The 21,945-nt window shown below is 37.9% G+C and overlaps 2 protein-coding genes across 3 annotated transcripts; both read right to left on the bottom strand.

Moving 5' to 3' along the window:
- Positions 1–1,369: 1,369 nt before the first annotated feature.
- stx12 (syntaxin 12) lies at positions 1,370–15,115 on the bottom strand. Of its 2 annotated transcripts, none has more exons than XM_072675450.1 (10): positions 15,024–15,115; positions 13,599–13,767; positions 11,003–11,072; positions 10,777–10,876; positions 9,911–10,048; positions 9,712–9,755; positions 9,504–9,609; positions 7,993–8,065; positions 7,075–7,157; positions 1,370–6,816 (listed from the first exon to the last, which is right to left on the bottom strand). In XM_072675450.1, exons 2-10 carry the CDS (start codon positions 13,693–13,695, stop codon positions 6,724–6,726), a joined length of 804 nt encoding a protein of 267 aa, XP_072531551.1. In that variant the 5' UTR covers positions 13,696–13,767; positions 15,024–15,115; the 3' UTR covers positions 1,370–6,723. The 2 variants fall into 2 exon arrangements, with proteins under 2 accessions (XP_072531551.1, XP_072531552.1); XM_072675451.1 differs by lacking the exon at positions 15,024–15,115 and adding an exon at positions 14,213–14,491.
- Positions 15,116–15,381: 266 nt separating this feature from the next.
- Positions 15,382–21,290, bottom strand: trnau1apa (tRNA selenocysteine 1 associated protein 1a). The gene is made up of 9 exons (XM_072675449.1): positions 20,554–21,290; positions 20,205–20,302; positions 19,873–19,972; positions 19,002–19,054; positions 18,691–18,822; positions 17,221–17,340; positions 16,508–16,676; positions 16,292–16,325; positions 15,382–15,994 (listed from the first exon to the last, which is right to left on the bottom strand). Exons 1-9 carry the CDS (start codon positions 20,575–20,577, stop codon positions 15,816–15,818), a joined length of 909 nt encoding a protein of 302 aa, XP_072531550.1. The 5' UTR covers positions 20,578–21,290; the 3' UTR covers positions 15,382–15,815.
- Between the last annotated feature and the right edge of the window lie 655 nt (positions 21,291–21,945).

Here is a 21,945-nt window from a genome sequence, read left to right as displayed (position 1 = left end):
GAAACCATCCAATCTGGCAACCCTGGTTTATGAACAGAATAAACGTTGCTGCATGTGAATCTTCAAACCAAACAATGAATTGAAAGAATTATGGGTGATCCATGTCAGTTTAATGTACATAATATGTACACTATTTATTACAGTGCTCTTTGTTGAAAGTTACTATTATTAAATAGGAAAATTTTCCTTTTCCACTGGATTAATTTTAATGGATGTACAGTTGATTTGAAATCACTGCAGCATACTGACAGTGTCCTTCATAATGTTTAGGACAAATACACATTTTCCTTAAAATCCGCCTCTGCACCACTTTTTAAAACTTCAAATCAAACCAATCATATGTGATTAAAGTACACATACACAACTTTAATTGAAGTGTATTTGCAGCTCAAATTACAACACTTTTTTAAACAGTTCTCTTTACCATTCTGATCCATAATGTTTGTGACATTTGGCTTCACAGATGTTTATGATTACTCAAGTGTGTTTTATTGCTTCATTAGTGCAGGCATAGGATGCGTAGGCTTGCATCTATGCTTTGAAACATCTTTTGACTCTATGTGATTGTTCAACATAAGGACAAGAGTTGTGCCAGTGAAAGTCAAATAAGTTATGAAGCTGAAAAAAAGAATGGAACCAACACGTTTTATTTACCAAAATCAACTGTGTAGAATATCATAATTGTTTTGTTATTGTTCACTTACTATAGTTATTCTAATTGTATCACCAGCTATAAAACAAATGGTACTTTCAAATTTTACCTGAAAGGGTTCAGAACACTCTTGCCAATATTAGTCTTTAAAACTGTACTTGTTTAGCGATGGGCCCACACGCACACTCACACATGCATACAACCAGGCATTGCAATAATACTTTGCAGGCCTGATTTGACGCTTGAGTGCGGTAAGGTGACTGATGAAATTCCAAAACCTCTCTCTTTGGTCCTGTGAGACTGATTGACAAGAGTTTAAATATTTTTATCAGTCTGCTCTTGAAGTATCTTCCTTGGTCAGATTCTATTCTTGCTGGCAAGTAATAGTGGACAAAGAACTTCTCACATAAAACTTTGGCAAGGGTTGTACCTTTTTGATTTTTGATGTGGCACATGCTTGGACACATCTGGTGAAATTGTCAGTTACAACTAATATATTTGCTATGCCTTTGCTATCAGCCTCTTCAACAAGTCTGTCAACACCCAAGTGTCCGGTTTCATCATGTAGTGATCTTAGCACCATCTCTCTGTACACTTTTTTTGTACAAAGTTTTTTTCCAGACAGACTTTGACAAAGTCTTTTCTGGTTAACTGTTCCAAGAGGCTTGTCAAGATGTAGCATCGGGTGAAACCCCTAAATAAAATCAGAACAGCAGACCTGTTTAAGATGTTTCTTTACTTACACATTCTAACAAATAATAACAATGAATTGTATAAAAAGGGAACACAGGTGGACAATCACTTTCACTTATTTTGAAAGAAAGGAAACATTTCTTTATACAGAATTATGCATTTTTATAATTTATATAGAAAAAAACAACTAAAAAACAACAGTAAAAAACAAACAAACAAACAAAAAAAAACCCTGCTTCAGTCCTTTAGCACTGGAACACCATTATTGCTGCCGCTGCTGCTGTACAACACTGTTAATATAAAGTCTGCAATTTGGCCAGTTTGACCAGTTCTGCCCAAAAACTTTGCCCAAAAAAAAAAGTGTTTATGTAATAATTTTTCTTTTACAATTTACAAGTAAATAATATGTTTTCATCCTCTACAGTGAACACATTCTAAAGCAAAATTACTGTTAAGTATCTAAACAAAAGTGTGTGCAAGTAATAACTTTAAGTATGTGCATTTTCCCCATTTAACACAGGTGCATTTCAAAATTAGAATATCATGAAAGTGTGTTCACAATTCAATCCATTAAAAAAAAAAATTTAATTAAAGTGACATTTTTAAGCCTTTTTTTATTTTACTTTTGATCAGTATGGCTTACAGCCTATGGAAATCAGTAATTCAGTATCTCAACCAGAAAACGATGGGCAATACAGAAATGTTTTGGGCATTTCTCATTTTCCTCTTGACAATACCCGAAAGATTCTTTATTTGGTTCAAGTCAGGAGAGTTGGCTGACCAATCAAGTAATATAAGTAATATAATGGGCAGCAAGCCATTATTTTAGTAGTTTAGGCACTGTTGGCAGGTACTACATCCAGCTGGAAAAGGAAATCTGCATGTCCCAAAAGCTTGTCAGCAGAAGGAAGCATGAAGCACTCTAAAATCAAACCATCACAGACTGTGCAAACTTCACACTGAATTATGTGTCACTCTTCCTCCAGACTTTAAAATCTTGATTTTCAAATTAAATACGAAATCTACCTCTATCTGAAAAAATGTTTTTGGACCACTAAAGCCAGTCCAGTTCTTTTTCTCCTCAGCCCAGATTGGACACTTTTGATATTGTATCTGGTTCAGGAGAGGCTTGATATAAGGAACAGCTCCTTTCCTGATGCCATTTGTATGTGGTGGCTCTTGAGAACTTCACAAGGAGTGAACTGAGGCTAGTGTCAGGACATCACGTTCTTAAATAAATTTTCCCAATGGTCCGCTTAAGGATGTGGTCATCCCGTATTCTTGTGCACCTTTTCCTAACACATTTTCCTCTTCCAGTCAACCTTTCTTTACCATGCTTTGATACTGTCAATGTATCAATGACCAACTGCTGAACAGGCTGCATGTGCTAAAGTACACAGAAAGAAACACTATTTATACTGTGTGAATAGTAATACAAATTAAAAAAAAAAACCTAAATATTGAAATAAATTGATACTGGATTTTCATTAGGTATAATAGTAAAACAAACAAAAAATGCTAATATGATATAATGACACACACACACACAGTGGGGAAAAAAGTATTTAGTCAGTCACCAATTGTGCAAGTTCTCCCACTTAAAAAGATGAGAGAGGCCTGTAATTGACATCATAGGTAGACCTCAACTATGAGAGACAAAATGAGAAATTTTTTTTTAGAAAATCACATCTGATTTTTAAAGAAATCTGATTTGTAAATAATTTATTTGCAAATAATGTTGGAAAATAAGTATTTGGTCAATAACAAAAGTTAATCTCAATACTTTGTTATATATCCTTTGTTGGCAATGACAGAGGTCAAACGTTTTCTGTAAGTCTTCACAAAGTTGGCACACACCATTGCTGGTATGTTGGCCCATTCCTCCATGCAGATCTCCTCTAGAGCAGTGATGTTTTGGGGCTGTCGGCGGGCAACACGGACTTTCAACTCCCTCCAAAGGTTTTCTATGGGGTTGAGATCTGGAGACTGGCTAGGCCACTCCAGGACCTTGAAATGCTTCTTACGAAGCCACTCCTTTGTTGCCCTGGCAGTGTGCTTGGGATCATTGTCATGCTGAAAGACCCAGCCACGTTTCATCTTCAATGCCCTTGCTGATGGAAGGAGATTTGCACACAAAATCTTAGAATACATGGCCCCATTCATTCTTTCATGTACACGGACCAGTCGTCCTAGTCCGTTTGCAGAGAAACAGCCCAAAAGCATGATGTTGCCACCCCCATGTTTCACAGTTGGTATGGTGTTCTTTGGATGCAACTCAGCATTCACTCTCCTCCAAACATGAGTTGTGTTTGTACCAAACAGTTCTACTTTGGTTTCATGTGACTATAAGACATTCTCCCAATACTCTTCCGGAACATCCAAATGCAATCCAAATTTCTGCAGGTCATTCACTAGGTCCCCCCATGTGGTTCTGGGATTTTTGCTCACCGTTCTTGTGATCATTTTGACCCCACGGGCTGAGATCTTGCATGGAGCCCCTGATCAAGGGAGATTAGCAGTGTTCTTGTAGGTCTCCCATTTTCTGATTATTGCTCCCACAGTAGATTTCTTCACACCAAGCTGCTTGCCTATTGCAGATTCAGTCTTCCCAGCCTGGTGCAGGTCTACAATTTTGTTTCTGGTGTCCTTCGACAGCTGTTTGGTCTTCACCATGGTGGAGTTTGGAGTGTGACTATTTGAGGTTGTGGGCAGGTGTCTTTTATATTGTTAACGAGTTCAAACAGGTGCCATTAATAGAGGTAATGAGTGGAGGACAGAGAAGCCTCTTAAAGAAGTTACAGGTCTGTGACAGCCAGAAATCCTGCTTGTTTGTAGGTGACCAAATACTTATTTTCCACCATTATTTGCAAATAAATTTGTTAAAAATCTGACAATTTGATTTTCAGATTTTTTTCTCAGTTTGTCTCTCATAGTTGAGGTCTACCTATGATGTCAATTACATGCCTGTCTCATTTTTTTAAGTGGGAGAACTTGCACAATTGGTGACTGACTAAATACTTTTCCCCCCACTGTGTGTGTGTGTGTGTGTGTGTATATATATATATATATATATATATATATATATATACATACATACATACATACACACACACACACACACACACACACACAGTTGTAACCAGCAGTTTACATACACTATATAAACAGACACGTATGCATTTTTATCTCACTGTCTGACATGAATTTAGAATAAGTCTTTCCCGTTTTAGGTAAATTAGGATTACAAAAATTATTTTTATTTTTCAAATGCCAGAATGAGGGAGGACATTTTTTAAGGCAATTTTTATTACTTTCTTCAAAGTGTATATTTTAAGGCACACCTGAAACACACTGCTTCTTTGTGTAATATAATGGGAAAGTCAAAAGAAATCAGCCAAGACATTAGGAAGAGAATTGTGGACTTGTGGACAAGTGTGGCTCATCCTTGGGTGCAATTTCCAGATGCCTGAAGGTGCCTCATTCATCTGTACAAACAATTATACGCAAGTACAAAGATGGGAATGTCCAGCCATCATACCGCTCAGGAAGGAGACACTTTGAAGCCAGGACAGAAAAAAAGCCTAGACGCTTGTCTTTCGTAGAATTTGAGGGATGGCGGGTCAAGCAGAGCCGTACTTGAAGCATGAAGGGCTTTTGGTGCAGACTGGCTTTTGACCACTGCCATCAAGTACAGAGGGGCTGGTCTGTTCTTGGCTTTGTAGGCCAGCGTCAAGGTTTTGAATCTGATGCGGACAGCCATGGAAAGCCAGTGAAGAGAACACAGCAGTGGACTGACCTGGCTGAATTTAGAAATGTTAAAGACGACCTGTGCAACTGCATTCTGGATAAGTTGCAGGGGCCTGATGGTGCGTGGAGTGAGACCAGCCAGAAGAGAGTTGCTGTAGTCAAGTCTCAAAGTGATGAGAGACTGAACGAGCACCTGGGCGGCTTCTCTAGAAAGGAAGGGTCGAATTCTTGATGGACGTTGTACAGGAAAAATCTGCATGACAGAGTTACATTTGCAACATGGCTTGAGAACGATAACCGATCATCCATGACTACACCAAGGCTTCGAGCTTCTGTAGACAGAGTGACCAGTGAGTTCTCTACGGAGATGGCAAGATCGTTTTTAAGTCCAGCAGTTCCCAGGATGTACAGCAGCTCTGTCTTGCTGGGGTTAAGTTTGAGGTGGTGAGCTGCCATCCAAGAAAAGACATCAGCGAGACATGCTGAGATGCAGGTAGAAACCTGTGTGTCAGACGGTGGAAAAAACAGGACTTGTTGAGTGTCGTAACACGAGGGTGGCAGCAACATGTTGTGGGGTTGTTTTGCTGCAGGAGGAACTGTTGCACTTTACAAAACAGATGGCATCATAGAGAAAAAAACATTATGTGGAAATATTGAAGTAACATCTCAAGACATCAGCCAGGAAGTAAAAGCAAATGCGTCTTCCAAATGGACTATGACCCGAAGCATACTGCCAAGCTGGTTACAAAGTGGCTTAAGGATAATACAGTCAATGTTTTGGAGTGGCTATCACGAACCCCTGATCTCAATCCTACTAAAAATGTATGGGCAAAGCTAAAAATGCATGTGCGAGCAAGGTGGCCTACAAATATGGCTCAGTTACACCAGTTCATCAGGAGGAATGGGCCAAAATTCCTGCCAACTATTGTGACAGTCATTTAGTTTAAGGGCAATGGTACCAAATACTACTGAAACTTGACTTTGAAGAAAGTAGTAAAAAAATGTCATGTCAGACATGATGTAAACTTTAACCATGTGTGAATTGTGCTCTATGAAATGTGCAGAACATATTTATATTCAGGTTTCTACCATGGGGATTCTCACACATTTTCACTTAGAAAAGGTGTCATTTGACCAAGGGTGCCCAAAAGGTTTTTCACAGACGTTGTTCTTCTAAATAAATGAATCAGTTTTTTTTGTGCAAGTGTGTGCCACTTTTGCTAGCTTTGAAATTTTACAGCAAATTGAAAAGAGCTTTACAATTAGAAGCAACTGCATGTTTTGCAGCTTTTTATTGAAAAGGTTTTACTGACAGCAATTTTAGTGCCAGTACAGTAAATATATAAAAAGAAAAGTCAAAAACATTGGAAAAATTAATTAAATAATTTCACTGTTTCTGAAAGCAAATTCCCCAACACTCCATCTTTCATATGGAAATGAAGAGTGAAAAGCTAACTTGAGTTTATATGGGAATGTCAGAAATCTGTACAGAAGAGAAAAAAATCAAAATCAGTGTTATCAATGCTCTTCCACAATGTGTCTGTGTATACACACTTACAGGAGGGGAGTCACAAGGTACAGAGTGTGTGTGCGTGTTGGATGGTGATATAGAGGAGTATAAAACGCTTTCCTCAGTTGGTGGTTTTCCAGATTATGATACCTAGGACAACAATTGCTAAGGAAAGCACAAAGGCCAAGATGCACATCTTCTTACGTGACTTTTGCTGTGGATGAAGATTTATGATGGACAAAAATAATATTAGTATTGATAATACATGCATACGGGACAAGAAAGAACTGCGTGTACAAATCTGTGTCACCTTTTTCTGTTTTGTTCTGCACCATACAAAGCAATCATACTAGTCAAATACACTAGACTTAGAATGGGGAAACCATGTTGGGCACAGTATAAATTGCCTAGTGTGAGTACACCCTTAATATCGAAAAGACTAATCTAATATGGATCTAGTCCTGACTCTTACCTGATAATGTGCTGCCCTCTGGAGCTGCTCATTTCCTCTCTCTACATGCACCTCTGCACTCTCCACATTTGCCTCGATGCTATCTGGAATAATCCAATCAAATTTATTTGTAAAACAACAACTGTTGTAAATAAGACATTTAAAATAAAAAATAAAAAATTAATTTAAATTTAAAATGTTCATTATTATCCAATTCTTCTACTTATTTTTCTCTGCATATATCATCCCACAATTTGAGATCGACACCTAGGAAAATATAGCAATCACATAGGCTTGCATAGCAACCACCTAGCAGCAGGGATACCATAGCAATCACCTGGGATATCATAGTAACTACATGGAATACCATAGCAACAACAACAGCAACTGCCTGGAAGTAATGTAACTTGCAATAAATCTTTACATCGCTGTGGAAAGATTTTGGCTCACTCTTCTTCCCAGCATTGTTTTAATTCGGATACATTGGGGGAGATTAAAAATATCGTTGATCAGTTTAAAATAATGATTTAGTTAAAACATTTGGAAAATGGGTAATAAAAAGCGGCATTTTATCCAACCAGGGGGCTACACTGGGCAAAATGCCAGTGGACCACCAGCTAAATCTGATGAAAATAAATATTTACCCAAACTATGTTTGGGTTTTCTTTTTTGTTACAAAGGTCTTTAAAAAAAAAAAAAAGTTCCACTTGTGCTTTGACTCAAGTCCACAGAATATTACATCTTGGGGGTCATCTAGATTTTTGTTTTGACAGAGGACAGACAAGGCTTTGGACTTGAAGGAGAGTGAGTGATGTAAAGATCACTGAGAGAACTTCATCTTCTCAGTTTACCCTCTCGGTGCCAAAATCCCCTAAATAGCTTGCTAACGCATACTATCATTGACCAACCTATCAATTAAACCACAGCGTCTGGACTTACCAATCATCTCTCCTTGGTCATGGATCATCACTGCAAGGTCCTTAAATATCTGATTTACATTCATGATGTCTGACTATAATTAGAACAAATTGAAAAACACATAACAATTACATTTAAATACAAGCTCTGCAGTTGCAATCAAAATTATTTAGCCCCCATTGCAAAGGTGTATTGCAAAATGTATTAACTTACAGCTGTTTGCAATAAACCAGTCAAACCAGTCAAAAATATAAGAACAATATAAATAGCTCAAAACAACTAATAATCAGTTCTTTCTTTAAACGCAACACAAAATGGCAATTTTAATGACAACTGCAGTCTCCCTTCATTAAAAGCATCTTTAGTACTTAGTAGAACAAACACCCTTTTGCTGGTATGACCTGCTGCATGCGTGATGCATAGCGAGACACCATCTTCTGGCAGCGTTCCTGAGGAATCTTAGCCCAGTCCTCATAAGCAATAATCCTACCTACTAAGATTTTCTATGGGATTCAAGTCAGATGTCTACTTCAGACTCTTTCATGAAGATAATGATGAAGGCATGACATTTTCTCCTAGGATTCTTCCTGATATATTCAATAAATGATCTTGCCTTGCACATGCAGCAGGTTTCCAGTGTCAGAGGAAGCAAAACAGCCCCAGAGCATCACGAGCCACCATATTGCTTCACTGCATGCAGGGTGTTCTTTTAAGTGCATGCTTCACTCTTCCTCTTCCACAGGCCTAAAAAGGCTAAATGAAACAAAACTGGTACTTTTCGGGCCAGTTTTGTGGTATGTCTGGAAGAGTGAAGCATATGCAGAAAAGAACACCATGGGGCATTGATGGCTCAGTGATGGACTGATATTGCTTCCTCTGGCACTGAAAATCTGCAACAAACAAAAAACATATGAATATAAGTTAACTAGAGGCCATTGCCCATGAAGAATGGGCAAAGATTCTTAAGATGGACTATGCATCACATTTGCAACAGGTCAGAGGGTGCTCTACTAAGTATTAAATAATTTGTGTTGAATTTAGAGAAAGCTTGTTGTATTAGTTGTGCAGTTATAGCAGATATTGAGCTATAGGTCTTGTTTGACTGGTTTATTGCAAACATATGTACATTTTGCAATTAATTTTAAATGGACATTTAATTTTTTGTTGTTAATTTACTTTTAATTGCAACTGTATATGAACAAAAAACACAAACTAGTGAATTTCATCAGGAAAGACCTAGACTTAGTATAAAGCACAGGCCTGAGGACAAGATCAAATAGTCTGGTGTATTTGTATGTGTAATTGTATATTAGAATGATATTTTATAATTATTGTGATAAGTGAATTGCTTTTCATCAGAATATATCAGATAATTGACAGCAATTTTTAATGTTTGACATTGCTTTACAATATTGTGTCATACAGACAAAATGCAGTATTAATGTCATGATTTAACATCTTTGCCACATCACCAAGCCCTTTGATAATGTGGGACAGTTATTTGTGTAGAGGATGTGAATTATGAGTCTGACCTCAAGCTGACGAATGTTGGTCTCTCTCTCTTTAATAAGCTCCAAATCCTCCTCGGTTATAGCTGCTTCATCTCTCTGTGCCATGGTCTGACCAAAATCACCATTACTGCAGACAGAGACACACACAGACAGACATTCTTTACTACTAAAGTACAGTCTAAAAGTTTACATACAAGCCCTTCTTAAGGAAACCTCATGGTTTCCTTACTTATCAAACGAAACAAGTTGTTCATCATGAGCTCCATCTTCAATCTAAAAGAGGGGGGAAAAAAATGATATACATCATTACACACATATACATCTATATTGTTGCCATTTGTTAACAAACTAGTTCAGTATATTGTTTACACTCCTCCATGATAAAAAAAAAATGCAGAGAATGCATATAAATAGTGACAGCTCCTTACAGAGACACGAGAGCTGGCTCTCGCTCTCGCCACAGACTCCTTCCCTTTCTCAGCTGCACAACGCTGCACTGCCTGGAAGTTGTTCAGAGCAGCAGAGAAATCATTCATGAGGCGGTCTTTCTGGATCTTCTGCTGTCTCTGTGAAGAAGAAGTCATGGCGCTATGAAGATCTGGCAGCCTTATAAACAGCTAGAAAGGCATGCACTGACAACAAATACGCTGACTCAATCACAAGCTATATCAATAAATGCACCAATGACACTGTTAAAAAAAAATCAATGTCAGAACATTTCTCATTCAGAAACCCTGCCAGGCCGCTGCCTACAACACACTTGACCTGGCAGTCTACAAAAAAATGCCAGATAAATTCTTCAGAGGTGGTGTGGTGGCATACCCACTGATTTGTCTCATATGTTCTGGGCATGTCACAAACTCCAGTAAACCAGGGTCTCCACTAAACCTTCCTAGAAGTGGCAGACCTACCACAATTTCACCAGGACTGCATCAACAATGTACCCAAGAGGTCACAAAAGAATCTAGACAAGCCTCTAAAAAACTGCAGGCCTCACTTTATTTGATTCCACAATTAATATGACAGCCTGTAGTGCATAATTAAAACTCCTAAAACCTATTTTTGTTGTTTGATTTTTTGTTCTCCCAATGCATTTTTATCATTTATATTGATCATGGGTTCCCAATCCAGGTCCTAAATGTCATGTTTTGATCCATCACACGCAACACATGCACATCTTCAAATTCACAAAAAGCTCTAGATGGAATGTGGGTATGGTGACAGACATTTCATTCACTGTACCAAATTGGGGAAAAAATTACATGGCATACATGAAAATGGTATACAAACACACCTGTTCAGAGGGTGAATGAGCCACAGGAAAAAAAACAAGATCTTTTAGATGTTTGTTGGTTTCTTTAGCCAGTTGATTAGTGTAGTGCTGCATCTGTTGACTGAAAAACAACAATGATAACACTGAATTTGACATGAAGGAAAACAGACAGAAGTATGCATTTTATTAAAGTGAAAACAAGTGAAGTGTATTTCAGGGAGATACAAAGAGGGGTTGAGACACTTACAGTTTATCCTGCAGTTCACTGGTGTCCTGTTTTGTCCCCAGCTGGTTCACCATACTTTTAATCCGTGCCGCTAGAACAGAGACACACAATGAGAATGAGAACATTAATAGTTTAAAAATGAGAGCAACAAAGACAACTATAAATGTATAAACTTTAAATTCTACCCTCCTGCTCTGTCTATGCCCCAAAACAAAAAAAGGGAGGTGATCACTCAAGTCAGGGGTCATTGGCACTTTGGATTGGCTGGAAAAATTAAGAGACCTTATTATTTTTCTTTTTTTTCTTAAATTTGCATCTCCATGTGTATGGCAGCCATTTTATTCCAGGCATTTCACCAAACAAAGCTTACCTGTTACCTGAATTTGCATAGTATGAATGGCATAAAGTCATGTCCATGGTTTATAAAATACAACTCTATTTCCCTAAACACACTGCCTACAAATACAAACCGGATTCCAAAAGAGTTGGGACACTAAACAAATTGTGAATAAAAACTGAATGCAAAGATGTGGAGATGGCAAATGTCAATATTTTATTCGTAATAGAACATAGTTGACAGATCAAAAGTTTAATCTGAGTAAATGTAACATTTTAAAGGAGAAATATGTTGATTCAAAATTTCATGGCGTCAACAAATCCAAAAAGTTGGGACAAGGCCATTTTTACCACTGTGTGGCATCCCCCCTTCTTCTTACAACACTCAACAGACGTCTGGGTACAGAGGAGACCAGTTTCTTAAGTTTAGAAATAGGAATGCTCTCCCATTTATGTCTAATACAGGCCTCTAACTGTTCAATCATCTTGGGCCTTCTTTGTCGCACCTTCCTCTTTATAATGCGCCAAACGTTCTCTATAGGTGAAAGATCTGGACTGCAGGCTGGCCATTTCAGTACCCGAGTCCATAATGTCCATAGCCATAATGTTGTGATTGCTGCAGAATGTGGTCTGGCATTATCTTGTTGAAAAATGCAGGGTCTTCCCTGAAAGAGATGACGTCTAGATGGGAGCATATGTTGTTCTAGAACCTGAACATAGTTCTCTGCATTAATGGTGCCTTTCCAGACATGCAAGCTGCCCATGCCACAAGCACTCATGCAACCCCATACCATCAGTGGTGCAGGCTTCTGAACGGAGCGTTGATAACAACTTGGGTTATCCTTGTCCTCTCTGGTCCGGATGACATGGCGTCCCAGTGTTCCATAAAGAACTTCAAATCGTGACTCATCTGACCACAGAACAGTCTTCCATTTTGCCACACTCCATTTTAACCATTGCAAACGTCTGAGCTTGTGGAGCTTGCTTAGAAATGGCTTCCTCTTTGCACTGTAGAGTTTCAGCTGGCAACGGCAGATGGCACGGTGGATTGTGTTCACTGACAATGATTTCTGGAAGTATTCCTGAGCCCATTCTGTTATTTCCTTGACAGTGGCATTCCTGTTTGAGGTGCAGTGACGTTTAAGGGCCCGTAGATCACAAGCATCCAGTAGAGTTTTACAGTCTTGACCCTTACGCACAGCGATTGTTCCAGATTCTTTGAATCTGGAACTTTGATGATGTTAAGCACGGTTGATGATAACTTAAAAGTCTTTGCTATTTTACGCTGGGTAACACCATTCTGGTATTGCTGCACTATCTTTCCGCACAACAATGGTGGAATTGGTGATCCTCTTACCATCTTGGCTTCAGAGAGACACAGACACTCTGAGAAGCTCTTTTTATACCCAATCATGTTGTCAATTAGTGTTAATTGGTCTTCCAGCTGTTTGTTATATGCTCAATTTCCTTTTTCCAGCCACTTATTGCTACTTGTCCCAACTTTTTTGGGATTTGTTGACGCCATGAAATTGTTAATCAACATATTTCTCCTTTAAAATGTTACATTTACTCAGATTAAACTTTTGATCTGTCATCTATGTTCTATTACGAATAAAATATTGACATTTGCCATCTCCACATCATTGCATTCAGTTTTTATTCACAATTTGTTTAGTGTCCCAACTTTTTTGGAATCCGGTTTGTAGTAAAACCAGAGAAACTGATAATGTAGGGTGGTCCGGAGCTGTCAGGGTCCAGGGTCTCATTCACTAATATCTTCCTAAGATTTTTTTCAAATCTGTTCTTGAGAAGTCTCTTTAAAATCAGTTTGTCAGATTCATGATGTGTTTTTAAGAACAATGCTCTAATAGTAATGGACCCCATAGTTCTCATACATTGAACAAATTCCAAATAAGAAAACATTGGTAAATGTCAGTCTTTGTGAACTCAGTACAAGTGGGTTTTAAAAAGACATTTTCATCTGTGTAATCAATGGATGCAACCCAAGTAGCAGAATACATTAGTTAGAAGGGGCGTCCACAAACACTGGGACATATAGTCTAGCTAAGGTGGACAATACCCAAATACCACTTCATTGGTGGAAAACAGAGAAACACTGAGAAAATCGTGTTAAATACCTGTGCATTCCTGCCCCAATCAGCACTAATCCCTGTCCATAGTGTGCTCTAAAGCTAGATGACGTAGACAGGTTGGTGTTTGTCACACAAGGTAAATCCTGATTAAACCCAGTTCATGACCAAATTTAAGCTGAAACACTCACTGTTCTGTGTGATCTGCTGGATGTTGGAGCTACATGTCTGAATGACACTGTTAAAGTCCTGCAGTGGGGAGTGGTAGTTCGCCTTTCCGTATGGCATGACTTTTGGTTTTTCTGAGTAGACTTCTGAAGAGAAAGGCAGAGAGGCCTAAAGCAGGAAGCGTGTCGATATCTGAAATGATAAAGAGACAGAAATTTGTTATGACAAACACTGTAAATAGCTTAACAGACTGTTTTCAGGTGCCTGATCATGGCGCAAACACTTCTAGTATTTTTCAGTAAATCAGGCTATTTCAGTATAGTAAGCATTTTAGGAGAAATGCCAATGTAAATGTTTGAACAGTAACAACTAGATAAGGTTACCTTCTCAGAAATACATGAAATACACAAATGATACAATGACACAAATTATATATACATTCTTCTCACATTAATTACATTACATTAATATTACATTCTTCTCTGTCGTTAATGCACTAGTATTTTCTTTACGGGGTTCTGGTTCACTACAAAGATTCTGAATAACTGAGGACAGACATATTTATATTCAACTGCGTGTTCGGATAATAGGCATGCGTAAGGAGCCAAATTGCCAAATTGTGATCGTCAGTAACTACCAAAAGAAAGGACAACCGGTGAACCGGTGACAGGATCATGGGCCACCCCTTGGACGCCACCCCTCACATCTTATAAGACCTAAAGGATTTGTTGTTAACGTCTTGGTACAACATTCCACAGGGATGCCCTCAGAGGTCTCGTGCAGTTCATGCATACTCCGTATTAGGCAGGTGGTGCTTATGTTATGGCTGTAGATATAAGATAAAAATGCAAGCTGACGTGAGATTCATCTATATGAAGTTAGCTACCTAGCGATCTAATCGATAATCAGAGCCGTACAATAAGTGTCAATTTTTTTTTCGTCTATACTGTGTCCGTAAAATCTCATAACTAAGAATAAATACTAGCTAGCCACTGTAGTTTGCCACAATGAATCTTAGCTAGCTAGCGGCTTAACTCGGCTAACTACTCAACGAAATTAAGCAAACCATGAAATGCTAGATAGCTAGCTAGCTACTAAACTGCCAAAACAAGTGATAGTGCTAGCTAGCTATTGAGGAATCTGGCACATGTCTTACGTAACCTTAAATAGTCCATACGAATTAAAGCCATTAGCTTAAGGTTTTCCGGTTGTCTTGACCATTTGCTTAAGTGGATAGCTAGCACTAGATATGCTAAAATGTGAGTGAACATAGCCAACATTAATGTACTTGCTAGCTAGCTAGTACTAGCTAACATTGTTAACGGAGCACCATATTTATGAAGTACAACTACATGTACAGAACCAATCCTGAGATACGGGTAAGCAACTCCGTTTTGAACTAAACATACATGTTAGTCACGTTACTTTCTGAAAAAAAAAAATCTTACTTGTTGCGAGACCTCTCTGTTCGGGTTTTTTCGTCAAAACGGCGAATGCTCTTCACCAGTCACCTGCCTTCCGAGCAGATCTACGTCACGGGCTTCGTCTGAATAGTGTAATGAAACTTGACCAATCTTGTAACCATGCGCATCTTACGTGCATGCCATATCTGCTGATACGGTTAGTGTGCGCTTGAGCTACAAATCAGACAAAACAAGGGACCCAGACAGGAAACCACTCCTCGGAAGATTCTACAGCCTAAACGACTAACTAATAAATTTACATTATTCGGGTGCTCGTTTAGAGACGTGGAGATGTAGATAATATCCAACGTCACTGTGCACAGGGCAGAAATATCCCCTGAACAGTGCAGCAGTCCGTCGCAGTGTACCACACCTAACCATTCACACATGAAAGATTGGCGCAATTTAGCTTCGCCAATTCACCTACAACGTGTAGTTTTGTGAAAAAGCCACACACAGATACGGAAAATACACAAAACTCCCTATTAATAATGAAATATAATAAACACAAAATATATTCCCATTATGCATTACATCATTTACATGTTTTACTTTTTAAATCGTCATAGCAGGCTGGATTAATTCCTCTTCATAAAGTCAAGGGCAATGATCAAAATAAAAAAAAATAAAAAAAAAAGACATACACAATGTTCTGTACTAGAACATGGCTAAACCACTGCAGGGTCAAAAATACTCAGCTGCCCTTAATCAAACAAAACATCCTGTTCTGTGTCAAATGACTAAATTGTTTTTTTTTTGTTTTTGTTTTTTTTGTGTTCACTGCCACTTCTCATATTCAAAGGCTGGTTCTGGTAGACAGCACATCACGCTGCAGGTGATTCCATCCCATGCCTCTGGAGGTTGGCAGAAACAGCTAATGAGAGCATCATACAGTTCTTCACTGTTTTCTATGAATGTTCTGTTGGACTCCACAACATTCAGCTGAAGGTCTGGGTCTGGAACAGCACAGCAAATGTTTTGTGATAAAAGAAGACATTCCTATTGCATGCATATAAAGTAGTCCATGTAAAACAGCACACATTTAATCTTCTGGCTCTGCCACCCATTGAGCAGAGGTCTGCAAGATCATGAAATTGGGGCACAAGCATGACCAGTACCAACAACTTGAGACCAGGCCCGACTGGTATTGCTGGTAAACCCGAAACCTCACTGCAGTTCTGTGGCCCATTAAAGTTTGCCAAATTTCATATTCATATAAAAAAAAATTTAAAAAAGAGAAAAACAGAACTTACACTCCAATTCACTGTCCTCCATCTCCTCATAGCTCTGTTTTATGAGTTTATATATTAGTCACACTGGCTAATAAGTTTCCATTCAGAACTAATTAAATACATTAAACAATTAAGAAAGTGACAACAGCAATATAACAAGTCAATTAGTGTCTGGAGAGTACTACATGAAAAAAAGAAATAGCATTTAATTGAAATGGCTCAAGTAGAGTAGTGTACCTGTACTGAGTCCTGAGAGACGTTTGCGTAAGGATCATAGTCTGCTGCACTCTGATAATAACCAGCGTAGTAGTTGGAATACTGATTGACATAGAACTGGCAAATATAGAAATGCTGGTTTCGCACATTCAAGGCTCTGGTCTGATCCTTTGTCTGCTGTTTATTATTCCTAGAAAGAACACAGAGGTTTTCTTGTCTACCAATACGGTGCTTAAAATCAGCTTGTTATTCATTTTACTGCAATTACAACCCCATCAAAAAATGGTATATTACTTTGTCATGATAATCCAGGTAAATTCCACATTTCTACATTCAATAAACCTTTTTGAAACAACACTGCCAATTGTGCACATTGAAAACATTGGTTATTAGCACCAGCTCACAACTCGTATTAGTGCATTAACAGTATCTTGAAACGCCAGAGCACATAACCTTAATAAAGCATAGACATTCGTGATTCTTCCAGCATTCACACACACGTATGGCACACAACCCAAATGTTTCTTGTGTGCTCTGGCATTAAGATTCGCTAAATGGCAACGGAAATCATTCCACACTTCAACAGTATATGTCTCATGTATCTGTCAATGTTTTTTACTATCTGAAGTCTATGAGAAGAGTTTCAGAACTGAAACCGTTATAAAGAATGTAAAGTAAAGCACAAGTCCTGCAAACAGTCTTCAATTATCCATTAAACAACAAGACTAACATACGGTTTGCTAGTGGCCAAGTTGAGACGCAAGGGCTTCTTCCCGAGTCCAACAGCACCCTGAAACTCTGCCAAGGCCCGCGTCTGCTCTCTCTGACTGGTAAAGCTCACAAAGCCACAACATCTGAAACCAGTCACAACAGTAAATATTACATTACAACATCATTAAAATTTTAGCATTCACTGTAAAAAAACAAAAACAAACAAAAAAAAACTTTTTGCTTAAGAATGTTACCCTAGCTGTCTTAAGACATTAATACCTCTCATTACAAGATGTTAATAAAGTTACTAACCAAGTTAAAACAAATCTTGCGTAGCATAGACCCATAAAATAATGGGTCCTGTGTGAACCAAATGAACACATGAAACACACTAGAACATTTCCAGTACTCCCAAAGTTAATACATAAATAACCACATCTGCTATTCTAAATGTGAAGAAATAATAATAATAATAATAATAATAACAACTAATAATAAGACATGATTCTTATTCAGAGCTATGTTAAAGAAAAAAAAGGCAAAAAGCACTCATAACAGACATAAATGCCATGGTAATATTGGGCTTTCATAATTTCTTTAAACTTTTAAACTTATTTTTTAGGGCAGAACAAATGTAGGGCAGAACACACTCACTCAGCAACTTTAGGAAGACCTCTACACCTACTCATTCATGCAATTATTTTATCTACTGGCAGCATTGTAGTGCATAAAGTAATGCAGATATGAGCCAGAATGTTCAGGTAAGGTTTACATTAACCATCAGGATAGAGGGAAAATGTGGATTCAGTGTAGCATGATTGGTGTTTAGGTTTGTTGATCTCTTGGGATTTTCACCAAAACAGTCTCTACAGTTAGTTACTCTCTCACAATAGTGCAATTTATGGCAAAGGCTTTGCAAAACTGGACATGTGTGTCAAAACAGGCACACAGATCACAGGGGCTAAATGTGGCACCAACAGCTTGAATCCAAACACTCAACCTGCCTTGTGCCAACAGTCCAGGTTTTATTTGCAGATGAGACAAATGTTTGGAGTACTAAATGTGAGGCCTTTAAACCCCAAAAACATAATCAAATGTTAAGCAGGAAGGCAACATATTTCTCTTTATTAGGCAGAACTCTTTCAGTTCTGCCAAGAAGAGTCATCAAATATCCAACCAGTTTTCTGCCAGAAACATATTTATGACTAACAAGTGTTGGTGTAACAAGTGTATGACTAACTTGTATGTATAATATTGATCCTGTGACTTCAGACAAAAACCTCAAATTGGTCTGCAAGCTAATTTCTTATGCATTCTGAATGATGGGTCAAGCCAAGCTTAAAACATTAAAGCTCAAAATACTATAGGTACAGACTTCATTCAAAAATTGCTATAAGTAGGTATATGCTTCTATAACAATATTAAATAAATAGATCAATAATCCAAAAAGATCCAAAAAGAAAGGAAATTAGCGTTTAAGCCATTTGCCTCACTTTGAGTAGCCTTTACTGTCCAGCACTATTTTCCCCACACAGCAGGAAGGAAAGTGATTGCAAAAGAACTCATACAGCATTCCATCATCCACATCCGGCGTGAGATCTGACACGAAAAGAGAGAAGGTGGGACTGCAGGAGACAAGAAAATGAAATCAGTACTGCCAATAAGAAGATGCACTGACCATATTTAAGGTAAATCTTCTGTTCAATTACACAAACTGTCCTATGTGTGTTCTGCAAAGCCACATGTGAATATAAACAACACATCCTTTTGACACAAAAGTTACAAACCTCTCAACACCTCTCACCTGTTTTCGTCCTGTCTTCCATATGTGGCCCGATTCAACTTGAACCTTTTTGGCTATAAAGAGTACAAATAAAGCTGTTCAAGATATCTTACATATTGTAAGATGCACATTATTTGCAAGGTTTGTATGTAATAAAACATAAAACGTTTTTGGAAATACATATTCCAAATATACTAAGTATATGTCACATTTTGAAAACAGAATTCAGAACATAGTTAACACTTTAACCTACTTGCTTATAAGCCGTTTAACTGGAGAGAGGCCAGAATGAAAGGTAGAGAGAGCAGGTAACATGTTGACATCTACTTTTCAAGGTTTTAAAAAATATTAAACTTGTTCAGGATAGTGATTATTTCGACTGTAATAAAGTTTGTTGTTCTACAGTGCCAAAATACATCTTTTTAAACATGTACCCTGGTGAATTTACCAAAAAGTGACTCATTTTTGATTAGCAGACCTGCTCATAGGATTGTGGGAGCTGCAGGGGACTTTCACAATAATATAATAATAAATAAAGAAATTTAATCAGAACTTCATTAAAATAAGTGGTGCTAGGCATTATGATTACTGTTACTGTGATAAATTACATTGCAATACACTTTTCTGAGCATTTTATGGAAATCGTCACAGTAGAATACTGTAGATAAAAAAAATATTTAAACCATATTGCCCAAGCTTAACTGTAGTTTTTTTATGTTAAGGGATAATTTACACTGATATCAACCAGAAAGTACAAAGGACACAGCAATGTTTCTCTTATGTGCCTAATCAAGATGTGTACTAATGTATGAGTAACAGAATGCATACTCAGCCATCACTAACTGTTTCTAAGTATTCTGGCCAACTGTGGTTATAAGATGTCTGATTTTACCATAGCAGCCCCAGGTAAGGGTTTTCCATTCACTCTGCGGAGACATCTTTCAGCTGTGGCCTCATCAGCAAATTCCACAAAACAGTACCCAGCAGGATCCCTGCACAACCAACTTGCATAGTAACCTCGTCCTTTTATACGTATATGTAGTTATTATTAATAGCATTAATATCATTATCATTACTATCGCTGTCGAGTTGAGAGGGGTTAATATAATTATGCCTTTATTTGTGTTTAGCTAGCTCTCTTTTCAGTTCATGTAGATGGTCGTCCACAGACGCCATTATGCATCGGAGTTTCTCTAAGAGGCTGGGAGGCAATTGACGTCTTACCCGGTAATTTTATTGCGAATTATTCTCACTCTCATTACTGCTTCTCCCATCACAGCAAACGCGCGGCAAATGAAATCCTCATCCATGTAAGACTCCAGCTAACAAAACAGCATAACAACTGTTCACAATAAACATCATTTAGATGCATGTACAATTTCAAATTATCGGATTAAATAAAAGTAACACGCTCTGCACAATGAATGTTATTAGAAAGCCTTGGTTGGCTTCTTTGTCGAAGTTTGCACTCCACTTTTAAAACGTAATGTAGCGCCAAATAACTTGAACTTCGTATATACATAGCTACATAATATAGCAGTATACCGCGGGAAATGGTTTGAAAGAAACTTACATTTCCCATCCAAAGACTGGTCATTTTGTATTAGTTAGTTTCTGAAATAATGAACTAGCTAGCTAGCTGAATTCCTGACAGATATTTTGGTACTGATAAATGTTTGTATTAACGCCCCTAGTGGATACTATTATTTCCTGTCGTGTCTGTTTACCAGAGCCGGTGTCATAACACATCTTATCCCCTCCCCTTCCTTCACTACTTTGACAGACTATGTGGTACGGTTCAGATTAAGAATCAGACCTTCCTTTTTTTCTCCTCACTCTCAACATATTTAACAAGGAACAATGGTTATTGTGCACATTAATTATTGCCTGCCCTTAAATCATCATGAAGTTTAAGCACCTGATTTGCATTGTTTATTAATCTAAACAGTGATGAAAAGCTAATTTATAATAATTAAATAACTACATATCTTCATGCATTTAAACCCAGCAGTTCTATTTAACAGCTACATGAATATGAACAATCATAAAACGTGAATAAATACATTTTTCAGCTTTGTGGAAGAGCCTTCAGAAGAAAACCGTACCTGCATATTCACCACAACTTTCATAATATAAAGTTTACAAAAGAACATGTAAGTCTGATAAAGATAAATGAAAGGGGGAGGGCTTACATGTCATATTTGTGTTGCTCACACCAAGCAAAATGTGTTGTATAATGATTCTGATTCTGATTCTCAAGAGGCACAAGCTAAATGCCTTACCATGGCCCTTAGAGTCCCCTGACCTAAACAGCATTGAAAATCTATGGCTTGAGATCCAAAGAGCAGCGCATACAAAAAAAGTATCTCTCAGAACTAAATTCCTATTGCAAGGAGGAATTCCCAAAACAAGAACTGAGAAACACAGCCAGCTACAAAAACAAGGATCACGGGGTATCAATGGTCTTGTTTTACAAACTGTAAAACAAGAGGGTGAATCTATAATGCTTTGAGGTTGGGTTGCTGCCAGTTGTTTTTGCATGGATGGCAAGTGGCGAATGTAGATATGAGTGACATGGACAGCCACTAGATAAAGGAAAATGTTTGGGAGAAGGGGGCTTGGGGTTCAGCCAGGGTACGTAGATAGAACCAAACGTACAAGAGGTTACAACAGAATAATACTCCAAAGCTATACTATAAAACTGGCATAACCCACATAAGAGCATAGTTTGAACCCACAATCTCATGCCCTTTTCCAAGTTTAAAGTTAAAATTAATTTGTCACATACATAGTTATACATGGTACAACCAGCAGTGAAATGCTTTGATAACTGACCGCATACATTTTGTGCCTATTGGGCTGCACTCATGTGAGCATTTTTGGCTACTTTTCTGTCCTTGTGTAGATGTAGAGATTTTCAAAAAAAACTTCCAACTTCCACATCCAGATATGGCCTTAGTCTTGC

Source organism: Salminus brasiliensis, chromosome 3, assembly GCF_030463535.1.
Source record: "Salminus brasiliensis chromosome 3, fSalBra1.hap2, whole genome shotgun sequence".
NCBI classification, from domain to species: Eukaryota; Metazoa; Chordata; class Actinopteri; order Characiformes; family Bryconidae; genus Salminus; species Salminus brasiliensis.
This window is presented reverse-complemented; position numbering and strand designations above follow the sequence as displayed.

Coding starts and splice junctions, on each gene's coding strand:
- stx12 (XM_072675450.1), bottom strand. CDS start 13,695: ATGCCATACGGAAAGGCGAACTACCACTCCCCACTGCAGGACTTTAAC. Junction 11,073..13,598: donor CCAGCAGATCACACAGAACA/GTGAGTGTTTCA, acceptor TCTCTGTTCTAG/CGGCACGGATTAAAAGTATG. Junction 7,158..7,992: donor TGACCAAGGAGAGATGATTG/GTAAGTCCAGAC, acceptor GGATTATTCCAG/ATAGCATCGAGGCAAATGTG.
- trnau1apa (XM_072675449.1), bottom strand. CDS start 20,577: ATGACCAGTCTTTGGATGGGAAAT. Junction 19,055..19,872: donor CCTTACCTGGGGCTGCTATG/GTAAAATCAGAC, acceptor TACTCTTTATAG/CCAAAAAGGTTCAAGTTGAA. Junction 16,326..16,507: donor TCTCTCAGGACTCAGTACAG/GTACACTACTCT, acceptor CTCATAAAACAG/AGCTATGAGGAGATGGAGGA.